The 26,967-nt window shown below is 45.5% G+C and overlaps 1 protein-coding gene and 1 long non-coding RNA gene across 2 annotated transcripts; one reads left to right on the forward strand and one right to left on the reverse strand.

The window, feature by feature from the left end:
* The first annotated feature begins 809 nt into the window (after positions 1-809).
* On the forward strand, positions 810-18,072 carry PEX13 (peroxisomal biogenesis factor 13). Its single transcript, XM_083733666.1, has 4 exons — positions 810-1,020; positions 10,984-11,681; positions 14,600-14,725; positions 15,294-18,072. Exons 1-4 carry the CDS (start codon positions 971-973, stop codon positions 15,590-15,592), a joined length of 1,173 nt encoding a protein of 390 aa, XP_083589792.1. The 5' UTR covers positions 810-970; the 3' UTR covers positions 15,593-18,072.
* Positions 13,536-26,933, reverse strand: LOC310842070. The gene is made up of 7 exons (XR_014562816.1): positions 26,919-26,933; positions 25,899-26,122; positions 23,687-23,818; positions 19,747-19,905; positions 19,458-19,573; positions 18,662-18,767; positions 13,536-17,449 (listed from the first exon to the last, which is right to left on the reverse strand). It is a non-coding gene; the product is annotated as an uncharacterized lncRNA (long non-coding RNA).
* Between the last annotated feature and the right edge of the window lie 34 nt (positions 26,934-26,967).

Here is a 26,967-nt window from a genome sequence, read left to right on the forward strand (position 1 = left end):
TTAGCTAGCAATATGAATAAACTTTGAATAATTAAAAAGATAAAAAACGGGGCATTTGATGTGCGGTGGAAGAAAAACATTAAAAACACACATTAAAATCGGCTAAAAACATCGGGAAAACGCAGGGCCGGATTTAGGTTTCATGGCCCTAAGCTACTGAAGGTAACGGGGGCCTTGATATGTCCAGCTGTCCTTTGTCAACAACAAATTGTCACTGTTTTTTGTGTTGAATACTATCTTGTAATTGATGGACCTAATAAGTATTTGCAAATAACAACAACAATATAATAATAATAATGTGCAAATAATGTAATTGTTGAACTGAAATACAGATAAGAAGTATATTAATAATGAAATACAATTAGGAAATATTAATAGTGAAATAATTATTAAGCTGTAACATAAAATTCATAAACTTAATAATGCAAACACATTGGCATTTAGCAATAACAAAAGTTAACTTTTTAGAAACACAATTTACAAAGACTCATAATCTAGTCTCTAGAAACTTGCTACAACATGAAATAATAATTTTAGGTTTTATTTTATAAGCTTTTTATCTTACATTTTGGAAATGTACATCCAGGTGTTTTTTTCCCCTTTAATTTTTTTTTTGGGGGGTCCCCAAGAGACTGGGGTCCTAAACTATAGCTTTGTTTAGCTGATACGTAAATCCGGCCCTGGGAAAAACGTGCAAAATATGTTTTCATTTGTAGCCGAGCGGGGGCGATTGCATTCCTTTGCTTTCGCCGGGCTTCCTTCCGCGCGCACCTCTTTGAGCTCGAGCCGCCACCTGCGCGGCGCCACGCCGACGCCGCAGCCAGAGACGGTCGATCCCCGAGCTCCGCGCGTCGCCTGTGAGGGGCGGGGCCTCCTCCCCGGCGGGACCGACGGCTCGGCGCTCGCCTCGGGAGACGGCCGAGCCTGGGCGAAGGTCCGGCGAGGAGGAGGAGGAGGCGCCGCGAAGACGATGGCGGCCAACCAACCGCCGCCCCCGAAGCCCTGGGAGAACCGGAGGCTGTGAGTGCGGCTGGGGGCGCTGAGGGGGGGGGGGGAGGCGGGAGAACCCCGAGGCGGAGCCGCCGCCATTCCCTCCTCATCGGTTTATGGCTGTTAATAGGTTCCGGGACTCACTTGCCGCCCCGAGGAGGGGGGGAAGGCACTCTGTACATGCTCAGGGGCCACACTCCTCATAGGTCGTGGAGTGGCCATGGGTGGGGGAGGAGGGAACACAAAACAAACAGGTTCCGGGGCTCACTTGCCGCCCTGAGGAGTGGGGGGGGGCGGGTTAGGGAAGGCACTCTGTATATGCTCAGGGGCCACACGCCTCCAAGGTCCTGGAGTGGCCAAGGGTGGGGGAGGAGGAAACACAAACAGGTTCCGGGGCTCACTTGCCGCCCCGAGGAGGGGGGGAGGCACTCTGTACATGCTTAGGGGCCACACGCCTCCAAGGTCCTGGAGTGGCCATGGGTGGAGGAGAAGGGAATACAAAACAAACAGGTTCCGGGGCTCACTTGCCGCCCTGAGGAGTGGCGGGGGAGGCACTCTGTACATGCTCAGGGGCCACACCTTCCAGCACCTTTCAGTGTTGGGTGGAGATGAGGGGTTTCTTTTCCACCCCACCAACACGGGATTGCTACATTGCAGGGGGTTGGACCATAGCTGTCAACCTTCCCTTTTTTTGCGGGAAATTCCCTTATTTCAGCGCCGTTTCCCCGCTGCTATCCCGGATTGTTAGATATCCAGTAGACAGGTGAGGCTGCTGATCCCTTAGTTTCAAATCCAAAAGTTGACAGCTTTGCTGCTGATCCCTTATTTTTGAGGCTGCTGATCCCTTATTTTCAAATCTGAAAGTTGACAGCTATAAGTTGGACTAGATGACCGCCAGGGTCCCTTCCAACTCTGTTGTTGTTTTTTAGTCGTGTCCAACTCTTCGTGACCTCATGGACCAGAGCACGCCAGGCACTCCTGTCTTCCACGGCCTCCCACAGCTTGGTCAAACTCATGCTGGTAGCTTCGAGAACACTGTCCCACCATCTCGTCCTCTGTCGTCCCCTTCTCCTTGTGCCCTCCATCTTTCCCAACATCAGGGTCTTTTTGAGGGAGTCTTCTCTTCTCATGAGGTGGCCAAAGTCTTGGAGCCTCAGCTTCAGGATCTGTCCTTCCAGTGAGCACTCAGGGCTGATTTCCTTCAGAATGGATAGGTTTGATCATGGGTAGGCAAACTAAGGCCCAGGGGCCGGATCTGGCCCAATCGCCTTCTAAATCCGACCCACGGATAGTCCCGGAATCAGTGTGTTTTTACATGAGTAGAATGTGTCCATTTACAGTGGTACCTCTGGATGCGAACGGGATCTATTCCGGAGCCCAGTTCGCATCTAGAAACGAATGCAACTCACGTCTGCGTGCGTGGGTCGCGATTCACTGCTTCTGCACATGCGCATGACGTCATTTTGAGTGTCTGCGCATGCGCGAGCAGCGAAACCCAGAAGTAACGCGTTCCGTTACTTCCGGGCCGCCATGGACCGTAACCTGAAAACGCTCAACCTGAAGCATATCCACCCCAAGGTATGACTGTATTTAAAATGCATCTGGGTTATTTGTGGGGCATAAGAATTTGTTCACCCCCCCTTCAAAATACAGTCCGCCCGCCCCCAAGGTCTGAGGGACAGTGGAACAGCCCCCTGCTGAAAAAGTTTGCTGACCCCTGGGTTTGATCTTCTTGCAACCATGGGACTCTCAAGAGTCTCCTCCAGCATCATAATTCAAAAGCATCAATTCTTTGGCGATCCTTCCAACCCTACGATTCTATTATTTCTCTTCCTCCCCTCTTCCATGGGGAAATATCACCCCCTCCCCCCATTTGATATGCCACTTTTCATTCAAATGAATCGCAAAGCGGCTTACAAACAATAAAGAATAACAACACAATAGAACATCACAAACGCAGCAAAAATAGTGTAGAACAATTAACATCATCAGTGAGACAATTGCAGCCTATAAAACACTGCTAACGACCTCTTAAAAACAGGCTGAACGTCACAGTTGAAGCAAAAGTCGTGTTGTAAGATTAATGAATCAATGCAGCATGTATGATCTGTAAAACAATTTTAACAGCAACAAAATATCAGCCCCAAAATAAGCTAAGCACTGTTCTGTCCATAAGGGATGTCTTCAGCAAACTGGCCCCCTTTTCTTTTTTCTCACACACTTGGGGGGCAGGGAAGAGCAACAAGCCTCTTTCTTCTCCTCCTCCCCTTAATGGGGAGACATCCTCTCCCCACCCCCATAAAGGGGTGTATTCAGCCTTTCCCTTCTTGCTCCCACGCAATGCCCCACTTACTAAGGGGACGGGAGGTGGCAGGAGAGTTCTCTGTCTTCAAGGGGGAGGCAGATTCCCCCTCCTCGCACTTATTTCATAAATAATTGCTTTATAAACTGCTAAGGAGGACTGTTTCCTCTCCTCTTCTCCCCCAGCCAGGCTTATCAAAGGGCCAGTATCCTGCATAAAGGTAAAGGTAAAGGTACCCCTGCCTGTACGGGCCAGTCTTGCCAGACTCTAGGCTTGTGCGCTCATCTCACTCTATAGGCCGGGAGCCAGCGCTGTCCACAGACACTTCCGGGTCACGTGGCCAGCGTGACAAGCTGCATCTGGCGAGCCAGCGCAGCACACGGAACGCCGTTTACCTTCCCGCTGGTAAGCGGTCCCTATTTATCTACTTGCACTTAGGGGTGCTTTCGAACTGCTAGGTTGGCAGGCGCTGGGACCAAACGACGGGAGCTCACCCCGCCGCGGGGATACGAACCGCCGACCATGTGATCGGCAAGTCCTAGGCGCTGAGGTTTTACCCACAGCGCCACCCGCACCCACAATAACACAGACACAAAAATAGGGAAGACATTATCCTTCACCTGTCTGGTGCTGTCCGCGACATTAATGACATGAAGGGGCTTGGGGAAAGGTCGCACGCTAGTTTTCCATTGCTATTCTTTTTGAAAGGTTTCACTTTATGCTCTTTTGGGTTGCCACCTAATGTTTTAGGAGCTATGTGAATAATGGTTGTTGTTATTATGATGATGTTTGTATTCAGTAGGGATGCAGGTGGCGCTGTGGGTTAAAGCCTCAGCGCCTAGGACTTGCCGATCGAAAGGTCGGCGGTTCGAATCCCTGCGGCGGGGTGCGCTCCCGCTGCTCGGTCCCAGCGCCTGCCAACCTAGCAGTTCGAAAGCACCTCCGGGTGCAAGTAGATAAATAGGGACCGCTTACCAGCGGGAAGGTAAACGGCGTTTCCGTGTGCGGCTCTGGTTCGCCAGAGCAGCGATGTCACGCTGGGCACGTGACCCGGAAGTGTCTCCGGACAGCGCTGGCCCCTTTTAAGTGAGATGGGCGCACAACCCCAGAGTCTGTCAAGACTGGCCCGTACGGGCAGGGGTACCTTTACCTTTACCTTGTATTCAGTTTATGCTATCCTCACCTTGGACTCTGAATCGTGCACACATTTTACAACAGAGAGATAAGTGTGTGTTTGGACAAATAATGGGATATGTGGGTTAAAGCTCCATATAGATTACCCCTTTGGAACTTCGAATTCTTCAAATCCTTTTCGGAAATCTTAGGACTCAGTGCTAGGATGTATACTATAAACTGGAATTGAAGAGTAAAAGGATAGTGTGTTTTGCACCGTGGTATTGTCCCACATCATACCCCTTTTATTATTTTGATTTTTCTTTCTTCATAGAATCATAGAATCTTTCAGTTGGAAGGGACGCAAGGGTCATCTAGACCAACCCCCTGCAATGCAGGAATCTCTGCTAAAGCATCCATGACAGATGGCCATCCAACCTCTGCTTAAAAACCTCCAAGGAAGGAGTTCATTACCTCTCGTAGGAGTCTGTTCCCCTGCCAAACAGCTCTTACTGTCAGAAAGCTTTTCCGAATGTTTAGTCAGAATCTCCTTTCTTGCAACTTGAAGCCATTGATTCGAGTCCTACCCTCCAGAGCAGGAGAAAACAAGCATGCTCCCTCCTCTATGTGACAGCCCCTGTGATATTTGAAGATGGCTATCCTATCTCCTCTCAGTCTCCTCTTTTCCAGGCAAAACGTACCCAGCTCCTTCAAGCGCCCCTCATCAGGCTTAGTTTCCGGACTCTTGATCATCTTGGTTGCCCTCCTCTGCACACCTTCTAGCTTGTCAGCAGCCTTCTTAAATTGTGCTGTCCAGAACTGGACACCGTATTCCAAGTGCGGTCTTACTAAGGCAGAATAGAATGGTACTATTACTTCCCTTGATCTGGACACCATACTTTTTTTTTTTTTTGCTTCATCACACTGTTGACTCATGTTAACCTTTAGGTCCACTAAGACCCCTAAATCCTTTTCACATGTACACACCACAAGACCTTGGTGTTACTGGTAGCCTTGAATTTTGCTCCACCATCTGCACTCTGGAGCTCAGGATGGTCTACCTCCTTGTGGAAATTTTCTCGGTGAATCAGCAGCAAGTTGTTGCTTGTGTTCTGCTGCAATTTAGTGTGGGTCTGACATGCTTCCCCACCTCCCTCCCCTTTCCCAGCAAAATGGGTGTGTTGGCACAGGAGTTCCAAAGTGGTTAGAATTACTCCCTACTCCTGGCAGATTAGGGTTGCATAACATACCCACATATGTTGTGGTCCTGCCTACATGTAGGAGGAAGCTAAACTCAGTAGGACTTGACTTCTGGGTAAGTGCATACATTTGATCCGGAAATATATTTTCTAGCGGCATAACGAGATCTCAGGAGCCGTGTAAAAGTAAACACAAGCCACATTGGGACTTCCTGTAAGCTTTTACTGCTTGATATGCTTCCTGTAAGCTTTGCTTCCTGTAAGCTTTTGCCGCTTGATATGCAGAAGCAGCTTCCTCATGATTATTTTGTAAAATAGGAAGTGGGTGCTGATTGGCTAGCGCATTGGCTGTCAAACCAGCTACTGAAGAAAGGTCCCTGGAGTTCCAGACACCTGAAATAAAGCAAGAATGCTGTTGGGACTGTAAAGTTAATAACTATCCTGTGATGTAGTTAATCATTCCAGATTTGCAAATAGCTGTCTTCCTGCTGTGTCCACTAGCAAGGAAACTTAAAGCTCTTTTAGGCTGTGTATCACTGACATAGGGACGCAGCTGGTGCTGTGGGTTAAACCACAGAGCCTAGGACTTGCCGACCAGAAGGTCGGCGGTTCGAATCCCCGCGATGGGGTGGGCTCCCGTTGCTCGGTCCCTGCTCCTGCCAACCTAGCAGTTCGAAAGCACAGCAAAGTGTAAATAGATAAATAGGTACTGCTCCAGCAGGAAGGTAAACGGCGTTTCCGTGCGCTGCTCTGGTTCGCCAGAAGCGGTTTAGTCATGCTTGCCACATGACTCGGAAGCTGTACACTGGCTCCCTCAGCCAATAAAGCGAGATGAGCGCCACAACCCCAGAGTTGGTCATGACTGGACCTAATGGTCAGGGGTCTGTGTACCTTTACCATTACTATCACTGACATAGTATGTCTGGGCAGGCTGGCTACTTGCGAGCAAGGAAATGTCATGGACCTATTTACAGGGTGGTAAGGCTACCCTTCACTGTTAGGTTCAGTCACGGACGACTCTGGGGTTGCACGCTCATCTCACTCTATAGGCTGAGGGAGCCAGCGTTCATCCATAGACAGCTTCCGGTTCATGTGGCCAGCATGACTAAGCTGCTTCTGGCGAACCAGAGCAGCACACAGAAACACCGTTTACCTTCCGGCCGGAGCAGTACCTATTTATCTACTTGCACTTCCCATTTTATACAGTGAGCAGTTTGGATTAAGAGACCACTTTTTTGCCCAAATAGCAATCCAGTGCATCATTTTTGAACCCAGGTCCAAGGCTGTCAAATCAGTCTGTCCCTGCTGATATTACTTGTGTCAACAGAACGTCCTCCTCCTCTTCCAGGCCATTCGGCAGTTCCAGCCTAGATTTGTTTCTGGTTTCAGCCACGTGCTGTGTAATTTGCATGGGCAGAGGCGGCAGAGGAGATTGGCAGTTTCGCAATTAACCTTTGACACGAACCTGCAGCTCTAGCCTCCGACTTGAAATGGTCGCGTTGTATAAAGTCACTCAGAGGACCTGAACCTGCGCCTGTTTACTTGAGAAAGAAGTCCCACAGGGTTCAGTGGAACCTACTCCCAAGTGAAAAGCAGAAAAGAGTATTGTGGCACTTTGAATCAGGCCCTGAAGATCAAGAGTCAGCATTAAATCTCCTCCCATCTCCACCAGTATGGGGGTGTGAGGGAAACAGCTCTGTCTTGATCTTCAGGTATCGTTCAAGGGAGGAGAAGAAACGCATTTCCTGTCCTTCCCTTTGCAGCGCAGGACTACTAGGAAGGGGACTTCTGCCCCCAGCCAAGGAATGTGATGGAGAGGAAGGCCCCTGACAGTTTGCAAAGGTGTATCACCTTCCTCTGGTGTGGTGCCATGCTAGACAGTCTTGGCATGCAGGAAATGAGATGTAGCACTCCCAAGTACTGTATTTTTTGCTCTATAAGACACATTTTCCCCCTCTTAAAAAGTAAGGGGAAATGTGTGTGCGTCTTATGGAGCGAATGCAGGCGCAGTGAGCCCTCTTGCTGTTCTGGCTTCTGGGATTCAGAATATTTTTTTTCTTGTTTTCCCCCTCCAAAAACTAGGTGCGTCTTATGGTCTGGTGCATCTTATAGAGCGAAAAATACGGTACTTTGTGATGCAGGAAGTGGTGTCTGATTTTGGGAGAGGCCTGGCAGACCACTGGGAATGGCTTCACAGGGTTTTTTTACCACCCTTGTTTTAAAAGACTAGTGGATTTTTAAAGTGTTCACGGGCTAGATCTCGCCGCATGAGATGCATTATCTTTGGCAGAGAGAATGCAAGAGATGTACACAGCGGAAAAAATGTAAACAAAGGGGCCTAAAGCCTGTGAAGTGTAAGCATAATAGCGGTCTTGTGAATAGGCTGCTGCTCTTATCTTGCACACATTTGAGTGTTGTGTAGAAATGTCACCGACCTATTGTGCAGCTTGCATTCCACTGTTTACAATCTCCCTCTGTGTGTGTTTATATCTGCAGATTGGGAATGATGTAGGCTCTGGTCCACGAAGCTTACGCCATGAGTAAAACTTCACATTTTTAAAGCGCCACGAGTTCCTCTTCTTACTGCAGACTTAACAGTGTTCCTGCTCTGGAATTTGTCTCCCTGCCTCCAAGCATGGTCACATCTACACAGTGGGCAGGATCCACAAAGATTTTCCTGTGTGCGAACGCGCTTTCCCCCATCTCCTCCCTCTCTGTGCCCTTTGGAACCCCTGAATTTGGCTTAGGGGTGGTCAGGATTGCTCCATCTGACAAGCTGCAACGCTTGAGCAGATGGAAAGTTTGTAATAGCACAATGTGGAATTCCACCCCTTACATTTAAAGTGCAAGTTAAAAAGGTAAAGAGACCCGACCATTAGGTCCAGTCGTGGCCGACTCTGGGGTTGTGGCACTCATCTCGCTTTATTGGCTGAGGGAGCTGGCGTACAGCTTCCGGGTCATGTGGCCAGCATGACTAAGCCGCTTCTGGCGAACCAGAGCAGCGCATGGAAACACTGTTTACCTTCCCGCCGGAGCGGTACCTATTTAAAGTGCAAGGCTTCCCCCAAATAATTCTGGGGATTGTAGCTTACGCCTCACAGAGTTATGATTCCCAGCCTCCTTAGCAAAATACAATTCCCAAGATTCTTTGGAGGAAGTTGTGTGCTTTAAATGTATGTTGTGGAATGTGACCTAAGTGATCACAAGATTCCAGCCCAAACCTAGGAAACCTTGAAGCTTCAGATTTCAGTTCATACCTTCCGGGCACCCACAACAGCCAAGATTTTCTAAAGGCTGTTGCCTTTCAATAAACGATTTGAGCACATAAAATTGAACAGGTTGCTCATCCCCATAACTTAAGCTCCTTTTCTGTGGCGGTGAAATGTCTTTGGGTTTCACTGCTAATTAAAACAAGATGCACTATTGCAATATTCCGTTGCCTTAATTAAAACCTCCCTCTTGAAAACATTATGGTTTCATGTTTGCAAAATAAGACATTTTATTCCCTTGAAGAGCCTGATATGCAACATAGTTTCATTAGTATTTTGCAAGTTCAAATTCCTTTGAAAATTCAGATTCCCAAATTCTTACATTGGACAAACCTCTATGCATCAAGTTGAAGATAACCTGTATTTTGATCAGAACAGATGTACACACATTGTATTTTCAGAGATGTGTCTTGATCTGCATGTTATGTGCCATTTTTAAAAATTTTGTTGCAAGTAGAGTAACCTGCTTTGTGTTAGAATGCCACAAGATATGTTTATGGCCATTAGCTTGGCATGTTTATTACATTTAAAACAAAGTGCTTTAGTTTTGTACAAGCAAAATTGCAAATAAGACCCAGTTATAGTCCACTTCCTTCTTAAAAGCTCAGTTTTCACCCAGACTTTCAGATCTTTCCCCAGGAGTGTTGGCACCCACAACAGGTTCTTTGCAATTTCAGCCACACCTTCCTCTGACCTTTCGAATCCTCCAGTGAGGCAATAAGTTGCCTGTTTCCAAATCGGTAAGCAGGTGTCTGTGTCACAGACATTTGATGGGAGCGGTGGAAAGGTTGATAACAAGGGAGAGGCCAAGTCAAAAAAGGCAGCAGAATTGGCATACTTCTAGTTTCTCCAAATAGACCAAAGGTCGCCAAAAGAAAAGCAGCAATACACAAGCAATAAAGGACCTGAATGTCGCTCTTCGGGTGACGGCAGCATCTGCGGGGGCCCACATAGGCTATCCCTGCTGCAAGTGCAGAAACGCATTTTAGGATTTATTCCTTTGTGTGTCGTGTATATCCTTTTAGGCTTACCACTGGTGTTTCATGTGCGGGCTTGGGTGTGGGGTTCCACAATGACTATTGATTCTCTACAAGTAGAGATGCTTTTGTTCTCCCCAGGGCTGTTGCATGATGCGTTGACTGAAGGCATGCATTTGTGATGGCTGTGAAAAGATTTGAGTGCAGGGCAGGGCACCTATCCGGAGTCCTTAAACCTCATAGGCAGCGAGGCTAAGCACAATTCCAATAGAAATGGACCACTGTGGAGCACAGCTGCTCGATTCCATTGTCACACTTGCATAAGCCCCTTGCTTTGCACAACCATATGCAGAGCGAAGCTTTAGGAGTCAAGGGGCTAAAGGGGTACCCCCAGATAACAGCAAGGCAGAGCATATCGGTAACATGCCCCACCGGGTGACTAAAGACAAATTCTGTTCCAAATTCAGACCTAAATCCCAGTTGGAATGGATAAAGGAAACCATCTTCACACAAGACCACCCGGAACTGACCAACAACCCCTTTTTCAAGCACTTTGCCTCGCAAGGGGATGTTTGCCACAGGCTTGCTGTTTTCAGAAGTGGCCTTGTTACAGCTTCCTTTAAAAGAGCTGGAACCTCTTCCTCTCTTAAGGAGGCATTTTCTACCCAGCAGACATCCTCTCCCTGCCTCACAGCAGCTCATGCACATTCAGCTGAGAAGTATTCATCCCCAAACAACAGTTAGGTAATGCCTTTATTAGGACAGACTAATAAAACTTTATGAATTGGTCCTAATAAAGATGTTGCCATTCTGCTTCTGTTGAATGTCCATCCCTACCAACATTGGTTCAGCACAGCTGAACCACAGTCTTTGTTCAATATGAACTGTCTATTGAGATTCAACATTTTTCATGTGTCAAAAACCAGAGCAGAGGATCAGTGTCTGGCGTTGTTGTTTTATAAGTCTAGTGTTTTAGCAATGCCTGAACCTGGGTCCAAAGAGCATAATTATAACATAGGCATAATTAATGTCAACTTCTAAGTATACACACTGTTTGGAAGGAGTGTGGGATGAGGGATTATTTTTTAGCATAAAACCGTCCCGTGTACTAACATTGAACTTGTGCGTTTTAGATCTGCAGATGTGGGAGTTAGTCAGTTGACGCGGCCCGGGCAGCCCACCCTCACCCGCGTGCCCCCTCCCATTGTGCCAAGGCCATCTCAACAGACTGGGAGCACGGCCCTGAGCTCTTTCAGGCCTTCGTACAGCAGCCCCTTCAGCTCAGGCTACGGCACGTACGGGAACTCCTTCTACGGAAGCTACAGCCCTTACAGCTACGGATATGGCGGCATGGGCTACAACCGGTTTCGGATGGACGACGTTCCCGCCAGCCGGTTTGTGCAGCAGGCCGAGGAGAGTAGCCGCGGCGCGTTCCAGTCCATCGAAAGCATCGTGCATGCCTTCGCCTCGGTCAGCATGATGATGGACGCTACCTTTTCGGCGGTCTACAACAGCTTCCGAGCCGTCTTGGATGTAGCCAACCACTTCTCTCGGCTCAAGATCCACTTCACCAAGGTGTTTTCGGCTTTTGCCTTGGTCAGAACTATACGGTACCTTTACAGGCGGCTGCAGCGGTTGCTGGGTCTGAGAAAGAATTCCGAAAATGATGATTTGTGGGCAGAAAGCGAAGGGACTGTGGCCTGTGCTGGCCCCGAGGAAAGGGCGGCCAACTCCGCAAAATCCTGGCCCATTTTCCTATTCTTTGCCGTTGTTCTCGGGGGTCCCTACCTCATTTGGAAGCTGCTGTCCACCTACACTGAGGACGAAACAGGTAACGGAGTTGTTGTGATTGTGGGGTCCAAGCACTTTTACAAGTATTTCCCGGTCTATGCTGCTGGGCTGTGGGGTAAAGCGAGCAAGTGGCAACACAGAATCAGGTTTCAATGAATGACTATGAAGGCAACCTGAACTTTGCCCAGCTGTTGCGCAGGCTTTTGGTGAATTATATTTTCTAATGTGGAAAGCAAGCTTGTGTGTTATTATTGCTTCTCAAAAATATTTCCATCGTCTATGGAGAGAAGCATTGGCTGGCTTCACGGTTTCCCCCACGTTGTGATTTTTGCATAGCGGGTACACACACATATAATGATTCACAATACACTACCAGGTCAAAAATTATGAAACAGTGGTAACTCCGGTTGTGAATGGGATCCGTTCCAGAGGTCCGGCTGTATCCTGAAGTTTTCGCAACTGGAGAGACAGTTTCTGTGCATGCGCGTGTGGCGGTAGACCACTTCTGTGCATGCGCGAGCGGCGAAACACTTCCGAGTTTGCCGCTTTCACAACCCGAAGTTTATGTTACCCGAGGGTAACGTAACCCGAGGTTTCACTGTATAACAATATGGACTTCAAACCGGTTTTGGACGATATACAGTATTGATTTATCCCTCAGCCCTGCTTGCCTGGTCTCCTGTGGCAAAGGAGTATCCCAGGTGAAGAGACAGGTCAGCAAGAGAGGAAATTCTTTACTCCTTTGCCACAGGAGACCAGGCAAGCAGTAAATTGAGAGCCAACCAAGTTTCAAACACCCCCTTCTGCCACCTTCAGCCTGGATTTTACCCTCCCCTCCCTTTTCTGCCTTATCCATAGGTCAGTGTTGTATTTGCAGTGAGGCGAACCAACATTAGGCAACCCTGCTTCATGTGGGAAACCCTGGCTTAGCATACATTCACTTAATTTAAAAACATCTAAGCTGCTTCATATTTAAGCATCTCTTTAAGCAGTGTGCAAATATACAGCAGGAAGAAAACGAAGCAGCATAATAAAAACAGAGATACAACCTAACAACCAGTATTATAAAAGCACGCTAATAATAATAATAATCAGGAATTCAGTAATAACACGGTCTGATCTTCATGCTGTGTGGGAGGAGGGGATTTTTTGTGTGATTGTAGGTAGGATTAATACAGTGGTCCCTCGCAAGACGAAATTAATCCGTTCCGCGAGTCTCTTCGTCTTGCGGTTTTTTTGTCTTGCGAAGCACGGCTATTAACGGCTTAGCGGCTATTAGCGGCTTAGCGGCTTTAAGAAAAAGGAAACAAACTCGCAAGAACTAGCAAGACGTTTCATCTTGCGAAGCAAGCCCATAGGGAAATTCATCTTGCGGAACGACTCAAAAAACGGAAAACTCTTTCGTCTTGCGCGTTTTTCGTCTTGCGAGGCATTCGTCTTGCGAGGTACCACTGTAATGGTTAATGTGGGAGGCAGATGGGGAAAATGATAGCAAGCTGAGGTTCTGAAGGAATCTGTGACACATATATTACTGCAGAGCTCTACAGCCTTGGATAGTAGCCAAAGGGGAAGTCAAATAACAATAAAATAAAGAGAAATAGGGCCTTTTGCCGCAAACCAAATGGCAGGCACGTTAAGTGTTAAGCTTGTCTTTTACCTGGTGCCTAGATGCTCTTTACACCCCACCCCAAGGGTAGAAGTGATTCTCTCAGAACAGGAATGCACTATAACATGACAGGCCTCTATGGTTTTCTGCAGTGAGTGTGAGTTCGCCATATGTTCTTACCACCACCCTGAAACGAAAGCTCTGCCCCCTCCAACCAGCCATGCAAACAATGTTCATCAACAAATATTCTCCATCAACAATCCTGCCTACTGCAAACACTAACTGCAATTTATTTTAAAAGCAGCACTTTATTTAGTGTTTATTTCTTGCTTGCTTTTGTGTTTGTCTTGTTTAAAGTTTGAAGCAAGCTGTCTACAGCCAGCAATACGTTTGAGTTGATAGAAACCAAAAACATTTGATGCCATCCTCTCTTAATACCTGTGGCATTTCTCATAATTTAGGAAGGCACCGTTTTCAACCTGATCTCATAACTGGAGATGTCATTGCACTGCACTTTGCTCAGCGATGGCAAAGACTGGACTGGGAATTTGTAGTTCAGCTGTCAGCTACTTTCATGGCTGAACAGAGAATCTAACCTCAGGTCTCGTATGTCCCACTTTATTCCAAGGCCACAGCGCTATGCTTGGTGTTATATGTGGCTCCTGCCAAGGGATTCTAAAGGAGGGTGAGAAGAGCAGGTTTAGATACTGTGCGTCCCTAATTTCAGCTTCGAGGAGGGAGAGAGGAACAAATCTTACCAGTATAATGAAAAGGGAATTTAGAACACGTTCCAATACCCAGTGAATGTTCATTGTGAGCACTCTGGAATTTGAAATGCTTCGCTGGAAAAAGGCTTTGAAGGCGTAAAACTCTTAAGTATAGCACATAAATATCATGGGCTGACTTTAACCAATCAAGTTAAGCACTTTAATTTGTGTGCACCCTGGCCTTCTGCTAAGGGGTTCAGTCAGGTTTGGAAATCACTTCTTGGTTGGTTGCCTCTGGCAAATTGAGATTGTCTCCAAACAACCACTTACAAAAACTTCTCTCTTTCTTTGTAGCTCACAAATGACATACATCAGTTGTGTGTGTACATTTGAGCTTTCCTGTTAGCTTTTGAACTTATTTATGAGTCCGAGAGGTTTCAGCCTTGGCACAACAACTAAGGGACTTGAATTAGGGCAGCCTGAAAGTTGATAGCTTGGCTCATGAGCTGTGTAGCAGAGTAAGGGAATTGAACTGGGTTTCCTGTACCCCTTGCACCATACTGACTCTCAAAGATTGCTTTCTAAGAGACTGTCCTGATCCAGCAGAGTTATGTTGACTTATTTATCCCTTGTTCTGTGGCACAGTTTCCAGCAATTGGGCAAGTGGAGAGGATGATCATGTTGTTGGGAGAGCAGAATATGATTTCAATGCTGTTTCGGAAGAAGAAATTTCTTTCCGTGCTGGCGAAATGCTAAAACTGGCACCCAAAGGTAAGATGGTTTTGATTCATTGTGATTTCCCACTCCCAGATATTTCAGTGCAGTATCTACGAAAACGGAAGAACATTTACCCTCTTGACCTAACTGTATGTTAAGGGACAGTTTGAAAACTTTAAGGGCAATTTGTTTGTCTTAACAGGGAGCAGTGGCACTTCTTGCAAATGGTTACTTGTTCCACAGAAATAACATCTACAGTCTTTAGATTTGTTGTATAACTTGTGTCAATGTACTCAGACTAGAGGTATGCAACTAGAGTTGACTGGTTTAATATATTGTATGAAGTTTCTGAAAGCTACGCATCACTGTTTCTGTTGATGACATTTGCTAGTCCTTTTCGAAATCTTGACATTTCAAAGTCATTGGTTTGGTCATTGAACTGTTTTATTAATCATTACGTCTCAAGTGTGCTCTTCACTCAAGTCTCAAGGTTTGAGAAGGTCACACAAAATCTAAACGAACTGGTCTTTGCAGAATTCCCCAAATACTTTCAACAACTGAGTTATCTGTTCATGGGCTCCTCTGCTAACCACTCATGTCTGTCTGTCTTTTTTCTTGCCAGAACGACAACCCAAAATACGTGGCTGGCTCTTGGCCAGCCGTGATGGCCAGACAACCGGACTTGTTCCAGCTAATTATGTCCGAATACTCGGCAAAAGGAAAGGAAAGCGAGCCGTAGAGCTGGAGAAGGTTACCGAGCATGAGCCAGCACTCAGCAGTGCCACTTTGATCCCAGGAGCCACAGCTTCCGACACCCTGGAAGAGCAAGAAGCTGCCTTTGAGTCTGTTTTTGTAGAAAATAATAAAGTCCCTGTCACATCCAGCTCTGCTGTGCTTGGTGGAGACAAACAGGACCTTTGATGCATTTATCAGAGTAAGCCTGTGGTGGTCACAGTAATTCTGTAGGGTAGGCATTCAGTAGTGATGTAGCGGAACACTGTTGTTGACGGTATCCAGGTACATGCTGTTCACACCTGGTAGAGTCATTGGGAGGGATGTTTTCAGTCTAAGCCTGTGCTGGTTCTTTTGGCATTGAACAGTTGTGTTAAGCAGGCTAGCATCCATTTCATTATCTCAGGCGTGGGTGAGTTTTGGAGTGCTATCTGCTTTGAAGTCCTCCTCAGGGACTGAATACAGTGTCATTGTGGCGGTTCCAAGAAAGAACATGTTTTAACCAAGTCTTCACACATAGTGCAAGATTGGTTTTCTTTCCCTCCTTACACCCAGTTTTTGTGAGATGAAGAATCTCTGGCTCATGGGGATATCAGGAAACCTTTTGGGGGAGGTAAATTAATATTTCCATAAGTTAGTAGTTCCGTATGGAAGACACTTTAGAACTGACAGCAAGCCTAGTTAATTGTAGTTCCAAGTTGTGAGGCGACATGTGCTTGGTCCTCTTTTTATAGATAAGCTTTCTACTCTGAGCTTTGAAAGCCGCTCCTTTGTGCTGCCTTAGACCCCTGTGCTTGAAGCTTCATTCATTCTTCATGTCCTTCTTTGCCCGGACTAGTAGGCAATTGCTCTTTAACTAGAAATACTGCATCACTTTTTCTTCCAGTTCAGGTTTGTGACATCTGTGGCTCTGCTTTTTTCCTGTCAACTGCAAGCTGATCTATCAAGAATACCTCATTGAGGCTCAAACTGCATGTGACAGCAGATCTGTATGTTTTAAACCCAAATCTGCCACTATTACATGCAGTCTCAGCTTCAGTGTTTAGTAAATGTAATATATAAATCTGATTTTCTCATCCCTTACACTTGCAGATATGAGCTGATAGTCATCCTTTAGCATCGCTCTACTAAGGATGCTAAACTTTGCTTCTATAAAGGTTGAGATGTTACTTTACAAAGCTGGACTGACATGAAAATGAAACTTGTTTTCTGAAATCATGTTTGCTACTGTATTGGTGCCACACTATTCTGAATAGTGAGATAAAAATCCAGGTTGATTCTGGGAAGATGTGATAATTGATAAAACTAATTTCAGGCTGCAATTTCTTAAAGTGGTAAACCAGAGCTCTACAATTTCTGTAACAGCTATGAACTCCCAGTGTGACACAACTCATATTCATCTTTGTAGACTGTTTTAAAATAAAATACTGAGTCTGACATAAGTGCATCTTGGATTCTGTCAATCTTAAATCACAATCCTTCTAGAGAGTACCTGAGGTTTCACTACATAGCCATTAACTCACATGGTCCATTGGTGCCCATGTGAAGTTATAGCTGCTCTGGGTTAGGGAAAATCAAGATGAGATTTCTGGACAGACCAGCTACATTTTTATTATTTTACTTTAATTTAAAAAGGAAAAAAACTTACATCCTGCCAGTTTTCAAAAAGGAATCCAAGGTGGCTTACAGCCACAAAAACTACAAGCAATATAAAAACGAAAACCACAAGATACATTAAATTGCCATCATCATAAAACAGCAATTAGCACAGGAAGCAAAAAATCCCTGTATGTAACAACCCATAAACAAGATTAGGTAAATAGAGACACCACTTGTGCACCCCGTACAAGACAGATTACGCAACATGGAAATCCAAGGGCACTTCAGATTCTTCTCTGGTTGAGTGCAAATATGGCATCTCTCAAGATCCTGCCTCATAGCTCCTAGGAGTGGCCGTCCTGGGAAATAAGCCCTGGAACAAGCATACACACCTGACCCAAGTTGCTCGCATGACTATGGACTGATCTCTTTCGATTTGCAGTCCCTCTGCACAGAAAAAGAAGGGGGGAAATGGGGCGGTTGAAATGTACTAGGAAAGTTATCTTCACATGTAATACTTCAAGATTTTAACTAAATATTTGCTTCCCTCCCCTCCCCTCCAAAAAACCCAAGCCTATTGTAAAACAAAAGTGGCTAGGGTTGGTAGTGGGAAAATGTTCCACATTTTCATTAGACTTACATTTTGTGAGATCTAAATGTTACAGATTATTTTTTTCAGATAATACTGTAGTAGAATCAGCAGGTTGAAAAGTGTTTTGCTTAAAAAGGATTCATTATTGATTTACTAAATTTCCAGACAGGTCCTAAATGTATTCACTTAGAAGGAGGTCCTACTGAATTTGATGGGGCTTGTCTTGGGAAGTACCCTTGGATTGCCGTCTTTACTTTATACTTGCTTGAACTATACTTAACAAACTGTCATATCTATGCATATTGAACTTCAATAGATAAGTATGTATAGCGGACCTTGACTCTGACACTTTGACTCTGCTTGTTTTATTGGCGCCAGAATGAAAATTGATGTAAACAACCTACTGTAGATATACTAAAGGTTTTATCATGCAGTTGGATTAACCTTGATGAATCTATTAAATGCCGTTGAAACTTGACTGCAGCACTGGTTTTTTAAATTCACACTGAAATGACAATACAATTGAGTGAAACTGGGGCTATGGGAACATTTCAGGTAGAAAAGTGGCTTTTGATATTTCCCTTCTGCTCTGTAATCTTATAAATTGAGGAAATGGCTGTATGGGTGGGTGGGGTTCTTTTTGAGAGTGGAGGATTTTATTTTAATCACACCTGTGGAACAGATAAGGGAATGTGTCCTGTTGTGTGTGGGGCATCAGAATGCAGCTATATTGAGAAATAGCAGGAAAGGTGTACAAAGGTGATTTTGGAGTCGCAGAGTACAAAGGCCACTAAAGATTAAGCTCCTCTCGACTCTGAAGTTAATAATGCAACTTGAGGGAATCACAAAATGCTGTTTTATACATGCCTAATAAAATACAAATTCCAAGATTGATTGTTTGCATTTTGGTAAAAAAAAAAATGTTCTATCAGTTCCATAAATGCATAGGAGAAACCTAGCCAAATTGCTGCCGCATAACAAGGTACAGAACATACAAATGTTTTATGGAAGGTTGTTTTTTTAAATAATATTGCAGTAGATGCCGAAGCACGTTTTCCTTCTCTCACCTTTTTTGCATTGAGTTCTTTTTGAAGTTTTGTTTTGAGAATGTGTGATTTCTCCATGAATTTATTTATTTCTCTCCTGAGTTCATCTGTCTGTTGTTGACGTTCCCTGCAAGAAGGAAAACAAATTCCATGAGGCAGTTTCATTACAGTAAGGACAAGTCATTTATTGTTGTAATAGAGTTATTTATTAAGAAAAGCCCTTCTGGACCAAAGGTCCACCTGGCCCAACATCCTTTTTTCTACAGTAACCAAGCAGATAATAGAATCATACCCTCCGGAGCGGGAGAAAACAAGCTTGCTCCATCCTCCATGTGATACCCTTTAGATCAGGGTTTCCCAAACCTGGGTCTCCAGCTTCTTTAAATAAGTGAAGATGGCTATATCTCCTCTCAGTCACCTCTTATGAAGAAGATCCTTACTTTTATGATTCATAAAGAGCCTCCCTGTGTAACAGCTGATGTGTGATCTTATGATACTTTGAACTGTATATAGTTTTGATTCTACCATATAAATAGTCTGCAGGTTTGAGGTTCCGTAAGCAGTAAATCCAGTACTATTTGGCAATCTCATGCCCCATATTATAAATGAATGAGCAGAAAACTTAGCCTGCTGCTCTGCACAGAAAGAAGCTGCTTGAATAATCCATTGATTTCAATGGGATTAAAGACAGTCTCTTAGTAGGGATGGCAGCTTTAGTTAAATTGAGGAAATGGCTGCATGGGTGGGTGGGGTTCTTTTTGAGAGTGGAGAAAGGAGGATCTAGGAGATCCTGCTTTCAGACATTTGAACACCGTACCGGGATTTTTCTTGGAAGGTACCAGAAATATATTGCTTTATCTTGAGAATATTTTCTTCTCTGCGCCTTATATCAGCCTCGCTCTGTTTTTTCATTTCGAGCACCAGCTCTGCATGCTGCAAAAGGAAGCAAGCGACATTGCAGTGTGATTACTAAATACTGAGATATACGTTTAGTGTGAAAAAGTGTTTATTTTCCAGATAAGGTTTTAATGTCTATTAGAATGAAATAACAGTAACCTAAATAAAGCAAGAGCAACCAATTGTGCCTGTTTTCCTTGGTGACAAACCTGCGTTTCTTGCTCCTGAATTATTTTTCTGTAACGTGCTACAGTTTCATCAAGCAACTGGCTTTGCTCCTTGACTAAATGTTCTGATTCTTCCAGTCGCCTTTCAGTCTCTTTCTGGTGTTCTTTTTCTAATTCTATTGCTGTTCTATATTCAGTAGCCTGTTAAAATAATAATAATAATAATAATAATAATAATAATAATATTCAACCCACTTATACTATTATCCTATATTTGCTTATTCAGAAGGAGGTCCTTCAAATCCTTCCGCAAAACAACATCCTAGTTTCATTTCTGCTTCTGTAACTAATCCTAGGTACAATAATAGAAACATAGAGTTAGAAGGTACCTGAGGGTCATCTAGTCCAACCCCCTGCAATGCAGGAATCTCAACTAAAGTGCCCATGACAGATGGCCAATAAATACATATTGTTATAGGTTGTGGAGTAGCCTCGTGATTCTCCGCCTGTGAAGTTAGAATCTACATTATGAAACCTGGTGTACCAGTCAAACAAGTTCCTTGGGTGGCTTCACCAGCGTCTTAAAGAGTTCTAAGAAGAGAGGTTTTGCAATAGCGGCAACTGCTGACGCTTCCAGGAGGGGAGAAGGCACCTGGGTAAATGCCCAAAGGAGAACAAAAGGCCAAGATAGTTAGTTTTTTTATTTTTCTGTGTTGAACCCAAAGCTAAGCCCCCTTGCAGATCATCTCTAGGAAGTTAGTGAAGAGGAAAAATCTATTAGAGTGTTATTGCTGTGATCCCTTCCATCCCATGCTCAGTTTGTATATAGGTAAAGTTAAAGGGACCCCTGACCATTAGGTCCAGTCGCGGACGACTCGGGGGTTGTGGTGCTCATATCACTTTACTGGACGAGGAAGCCGGCGTACAGCTTCTGGGTCATGTGGCCAGCATAACTAAGCCGCTTCCGGTGAACCAGAGCAGCGCACGGAAACGCTGTTTACCTTCCCGCTGGAGCGGTACCTATTTATCTACTTGCACTTTGACGTGCTTTCGAACTGCTAGGTTGGCAGGAGCTGGGACCGAACAACAGGAGCTCACCCCGTCACTGGGATTCGAACCACCGACCTTCTGATCAGCAAGCCCTAGGCTCTGTGGTTTAACCCACAGCATATATAGTTGTATATAGGTAAAGGTAAAGGTACCCCTGCCCGTACGGGCCAGTCTTGACAGACTCTGGGGTTGTGCGCCCATCTCACTTAAGAGGCCAGGGGCCAGCGCTGTCCGGAGACACTTCCGGGTCACGTGGCCAGCGTGACAAAGCTGCATCTGGCGAGCCAGAGCTGCACACGGAAACGCCGTTTACCTTCCCGCTGGTAAGCGGTCCCTATTTATCTACTTGCACCCGGAGGTGCTTTCGAACTGCTAGGTTGGCAGGCGCTGGGACCGAGCAGCGGGAGCGCACCCCGCCGCAGGGATTCGAACCGCCGACCTTTCGATCGGCAAGTCCTAGGCGCTGAGGCTTTAACCCACAGCGCCACCTGCGTCCCCTATAGTTGTATATAGAAGTCTACAAAACCATATATCCTAAAGGCACCACAGTCTTCATTGACTTTTGTTCCAAGGAAACAAAACCCTGGGTCCCCCTGGAGTCTCTCACTGCTCGGAGAGTAGGGGGCATGCAACAATATTCTTTTCCTGCAGTCTCTGGCTTGCACATGGATCTCCTTTGCCTGAAAAAGCTGCTATAGAAAAGTAAATGCAATGAAAACTTCTTTGCACATACAGATTTGTTCTCCTGAAGCAAATGAAGTAGTCTGTGTTAGGGCTATGCACAGATCCCTGCCCCCGCCCACACACTAACCTGGGTACCACCTGCCCTGCCCTGGATTCAGCCCCGAATCAATTCAGGGGTGGGGTTAATGGTTTAGTTAGTGTTTCCTCTCCCCCCCCCCACCTCACCCCAAGACCAGGAGGGTGCAATCCTGCAGAGTGCTCCTTACAGGTGCCTTCTTTGCACACAAGGGGCTCTAGAACACAACACGTTTTTAATTACAGCATTTCCACGTTTATCAAATGAGGTTCCATGTTTTCAACAAAATCATTATTGGAAGCTAAGTCTTCGCTCCACATCTAAAGAGCAACGGAGAAGAGGCTAGGCAGTACTTGTCATTGAGGAGGTCCTGCCTATAAACAGCCCAGTTCTATGCATGTCTACACAATTAAGTCCAAACAACTTCAAATGGAAATTACTCCTAGGGAAGTGTGCACAGGATTTCAGAGTATGATGTTTAGATGAACTCTGAGAACCCAAGATGTTTTAGATGTGCAGCAAAACTGCAACACGTGGATGTTACAATCAAGCATTTGAAAATACATTATTTAGATATACCGTATTTTTCGCTCTATAACACGCACCTGACCATAACACGCACATTGTTTTTAGAGGAGGAAAACAAGGGAAAAAACATTCTGAATGAAACAGTGGATGTATCATTTTTGGGCTTCATGCTGTGGCCACAGACATGTGATCTGATGGTGAATTTGGGATGACCCAATGCAAAGATCCTGAGAATCCCTGTGGATCCATGCTCTGTAACCACGTTTTTGCACCACTGCAGCCCCAGGCAACAGTGGGTGCGTGATTTTTTTGGTGCAGGCTGTAGCCATGGACATGCTATGTGATCTGATGTTGAATTTGGGGTGACCCAATGCAAAGATCCTGAGAATCCCTGTGGATCTATGCTTTTTAACCACGTTTTTGCACCATTGCAGCCCCATGCAACAGTGGGTGCGTGATTTTGGGGGGGCAGGCTGTAGCCATGGACATGCTATGTGATCTGATGGTGAATTTGGGGTGACCCAATGCAAAGATCCTGAGAATCCCTGTGGATCCATGCTTTTTAACCACGTTTTTGCACCATTGCAGCCCCAGGCAACAGTGGGTGCGTGATTTTTTTGGTGCAGGCTGTAGCCATGGACATGCTATGTGATCTGATGGTGAATTTGGGGTGACCCAATGCAAAGATCCTGAGGATCCATGTGGATCCATGCTTTTTAACCACATTTTTGCACCATTGCAGCCCCAGGCAACAGTGGGTGCGTGATTTTGGGGGGGCAGGCTGTAGCCATGGACATGCTATGTGATCTGATGGTGAATTTGGGGTGACCCAATGCAAAGATCCTGAGGATCTATGCTTTGTAACCACATTTTAAGTGGGGAGGGAAGGAAAAACACAGAAGGGACAAGGAGCAGGAGAGGGGTGTGCAGAGAAGCAGCTGGCTAAGAATGCAGGAGAGGGGTAGGGAGGAAAGGAAGGCAAAAGTTTTCCCCCACCCAAGCCAGCCAGCCAGCCAGCCAGCCATCTCTCTCTCTCTCTCTCTCTCTCTCTCTCTCTCTCTCTCTCTCCCTCTCTCCCTCCCTCCCTCCCTCCCTCCCTCCCTTGCTCCCTCCCCCCCTCTCTCTCCCTCCCCCCCTCTCTCTCCCTTCCCCCCTCTCTCTCCCTCTCCCCCAGCAGCACCGGAGCTTGCCTGGAGGGGAGGGGCTTTCCCTGCTCTTTGTTCCGTTTGAGCAAACACAGCAAGGAAACAGAGAAGGGTGGACAGTAAGACCCTGAGGCAGAATGCAGGAAAGCAGCCGCTTCCTCTTTTCAAGTTTCGCTTCTTTGTGCAGCGTGCAGCCCCGCGATTTGATTTTTGCTTGATTTTTCGGCTCCAGGGACCACACATTCGCTCTATAACACGCACAGACATTTCCCCTTCCTTTTTAGGAGAAAAAATCTGCGTGTTATAGAGCGAAATTTACAGTAATCCTCAGATTTGCTGTGTCTTCTCAAGGAAAAGTGGATTATTGAGCCTCTGGTGAGCTGCCTGCCATACATGATGGTTAGGCTAAATTTGGCTTGACGGGGTCACATGTTGTAAGGGTTTGATTTAACACTTCAGTGTCTCATAAATCAGTGAATCTGAATTTACAATACTGTACCTGGTCTTTTATTATTTTAGTTAATCTTGATATTGATGACTCCTTTTCTTTTAGAATACCTTTGAGCTGCAGGTGTTTCTTTTGCAGAGCTTTAAACTTTTCCAGAGAATTGTTCTCTTCGCCTAAGGATGCCTGTTTGATAATAAAGATGCTTGTTGAATTATGGTTAATACAAATGCAAAATGAACTAGAAATTGTTTTCATGCCCTCTAGTGGATAAAACTAAATTAAGAGCACAAATGTGGTTGCACCCCAGATTTGTATAACAGCATTATGAAATTGGCAGTTTTATTTTCAAATTCTTTCCTAGTGATCTCTAGCATGAAATTTGCCCTTTTCATGGTTGCTGCACACTGCGTTGACAGTTTTAATCGAGCTATCTACTATGACCCCAAGGTATAGTGTATGTGCGTGAAATTAAAGATTTTTTTGCTCCAACATGCATCACTTTACACGTTTACACTAAATTGCATCTGCCATTTTATTGCCCATTCTCTCAGTTTGGAGAGATCTTTTCAGAGCTCTTTGTAATCTCTTTTTGTGTTAACAACCACGAACACAAATTTACCGTCATCAGCAAACCTGGCCACATCACTGCTCACTCATAACTCTACATCATTTCTGAACTAAAGTTAAAAAGCACACATCCTTGGGGGATTCCACTTTCTATTTCTCTCCATTTGGAGAAATGTCCATTTATTCCTATTCTTTGCTTCCTGCAACTTAAAACGACTCCTGATCCACATTTGGACCTCTCCTTTTACTCCTTGACTGCTAAGCTTACTTAGGAACTTTTGGTGAGCTACTTTGTCAAAGGCTTTTTGAAAGTCCAAGTACACTATGTCAACCAGATCACTTCTATCTAAATGGTTGTTGTCACTCTCAAAGAATTCTAATAGGTTTGTGAGACAGAACTTTTTCTTGCAGAAGCCATACTAGCTCTGCTTCAGTAAGGCTTGTTCTTCTATGTGCTTGTTTATTTTATCTTTAACAATACTTTCCACTAGTTTTCTAGGGACAGGCATTCAGCTAACAGGCTTGTAATTTCCAGGATTCCCCCGGATCCTTTCTTAAGAATTGGTGTTACATTGGCTACTTTCCAGTTCTCTGGTATGGAGGCTGATCCAAGGGGCAATTTACATATTTTTGTTAGAAGATCAGCAATTTCACATTTTAGTTACTTGAGAATTCTCAGGTGGATGCCGTCCAGACCTGGTGATTTGTAGGTTTTTATTTTGTCTTATTTTGGCTTGAACTTCATATTTTGTCATCTCCGTTCTGTAATAATCCCTTCCTCTGTTCTGTGAAATCATGACTTTGTTCATTCATTTTTTACCAAACAGCCAGATAATGTAATTTCCATATAGCTGTCTTCTAATGTTTTCTGTGCATTCCTTCCATGTTTCCCAGACCTGATTTGTGGCAATTATGTTGGTAGCAAACTGTAATTACAGCTTCAGCTAACCGGGGTGGACAGAGAAAAGCACTGCTAAGGCTTTTCAGGGCTTCTATGCCCTTAAACACCTCCTTTCTTCAGATTCAATCCATTTTATTGCTCCCTGTTGATTATAGCCTGTGTTTGGTCATCTTGACATTACTGGCTTCCATATTTAAATCCTACACATACCACCAAACATGCACAATGTCACCTCTTGTTTTTTATGTGCCAGAATATTCTAATAAAGAACAGTCACTATTTCAAAATATATCACCCTGTGTTGATTTCAGCTTTAATCTATTCTATCTCATCTGTTTTTGTGAATTATATAGGGGACCTATAGGTAAAGGTAAAGGGACCCCTGACCATTAAGTCCAGTCGTGACCGACTCTGGGGTTGCGGCGCTCATCTCGCTTTATTGGCCGAGGGAGCTGGCGTACATGTGGCCAGCATGACTAAGCCGCTTCTGGCAAACTAAAGCAGCACACGGAAACGCCGTTTACCTTCCCGCCGAAGCGATACCTATTTATCTACTTGCACTTTGACGTGCTTTCGAACTGCTAGGTTGGCAGGAGCAGGGACCGAGCAACGGGAGCTCAGCCCGTCGCGGGGATTCGAACCGCCGACCTTCTGATCGGCAAGTCCTAGGCTCTGTGGTTTAACCCACAGTGCCACCCCTTAAGGGGACCTATAGGGGTGAGTTGTTGTCATTGTTGTTGTTGTTGTTGTGTTCTAAGCGGAGAGGGGAAATCTCACATGCACTTTTTGTCTTACCATAGGGTCGCTCCCAACTTTCCTGCTTCTCGTTTCTTGATTTCCAGTTGCCGCACCGACTGTGCCAGGTGTAACTCTTGGTTTGATAGCCCTGTCTGTAAGAAGTGATCCAGGAGTGCAATGTCTGAATGGTTCATGGTCTTTAAAGCCATGTCCTCTAACTTTCAAAGCTTGGGATTTCACATGGGTCATTTTCTCAGGTGTCTGCTCTCAGGTAGGCTTACCTATATGTAGAAAAGTAAACAGATGTGGAAAGGTGCAGTATAAATGGATAAAACAAATACATTCACAACATTCTGTCGGTTACACTGTAGTGTGCACAGATGGAGAACTTCTTGCCCTCCAGATGTTATTGGATTCCAACTCTGATCAGCCTCAGGGACGATGGGATCTGTTCTCTGGTGGGCCAAAGGGTCCCCATCTCTGCTCTAGGATGACCAAAAAACAGAAGCTACCTAATGTCAATTATGTCACTTGCTTTTTGAGGGGCTGTATGGAGGGTAGGGAGAAGCAACATTGGTTAGTAAGCAAAAATGTAATACAGTCATACCTCGGGTTACAGACACTTCAGGTTGTTTTTTCGGGTTACGGACTGCCGAAACCCAGAAGTACTGGAACGGGTTACTTCCGGGTCTCAGTGGTCGTGCATGCGCGGAAGTGCTAAATCGCGCTTTGCGCATGTGCAGAAGCACCGAATTGTAACCCACGCGTGCGCAGACGCGCCACTGCAGGTTGCGGACGTGCATCCCGCACGGATTACGTTCGCAACCTGAGCGTCCACTGTAAACAAATAAATAATTATATATATATATATAATATGAAATGACTTGACGTCAACAGACGGAGGTTGTTCTAGGAGTGACGTCACGCCGCAGGTAAGGTTGGCCCAGGTGACGTCACGACCAAGCACACGTGGGGGGTTTCGCGGGAGAGCCCGTCCCGTTACGCTCTCTTTTCCCTTCCCCGCACAGCTCTCGCCTTTCTCCCTTCTTCCCCCTTAGAGAGAGAAAGACGCCTCGCCTGAGAGGCTCCGCCAGCGCCGCAGCCGCCGCAGTAGGCCCGATGCCGC

The sequence above is a fragment of the Podarcis gaigeae genome, assembly GCF_964106915.1.
Source record: "Podarcis gaigeae genome assembly, chromosome: 3".
NCBI classification, from domain to species: Eukaryota; Metazoa; Chordata; class Lepidosauria; order Squamata; family Lacertidae; genus Podarcis; species Podarcis gaigeae.

What these genes read in the sequence shown, in the direction of transcription:
- PEX13 (XM_083733666.1), top strand. Translation starts at nt 971, where the DNA reads ATGGCGGCCAACCAACCGCCGCCCCCGAAGCCCTGGGAGAACCGGAGG. An exon ending in CCCTGGGAGAACCGGAGGCT is followed by an intron (nt 1,021 to 10,983) that starts GTGAGTGCGGCT and finishes TGTGCGTTTTAG; the next exon opens with ATCTGCAGATGTGGGAGTTA. An exon ending in GCTAAAACTGGCACCCAAAG is followed by an intron (nt 14,726 to 15,293) that starts GTAAGATGGTTT and finishes TTTTCTTGCCAG; the next exon opens with AACGACAACCCAAAATACGT.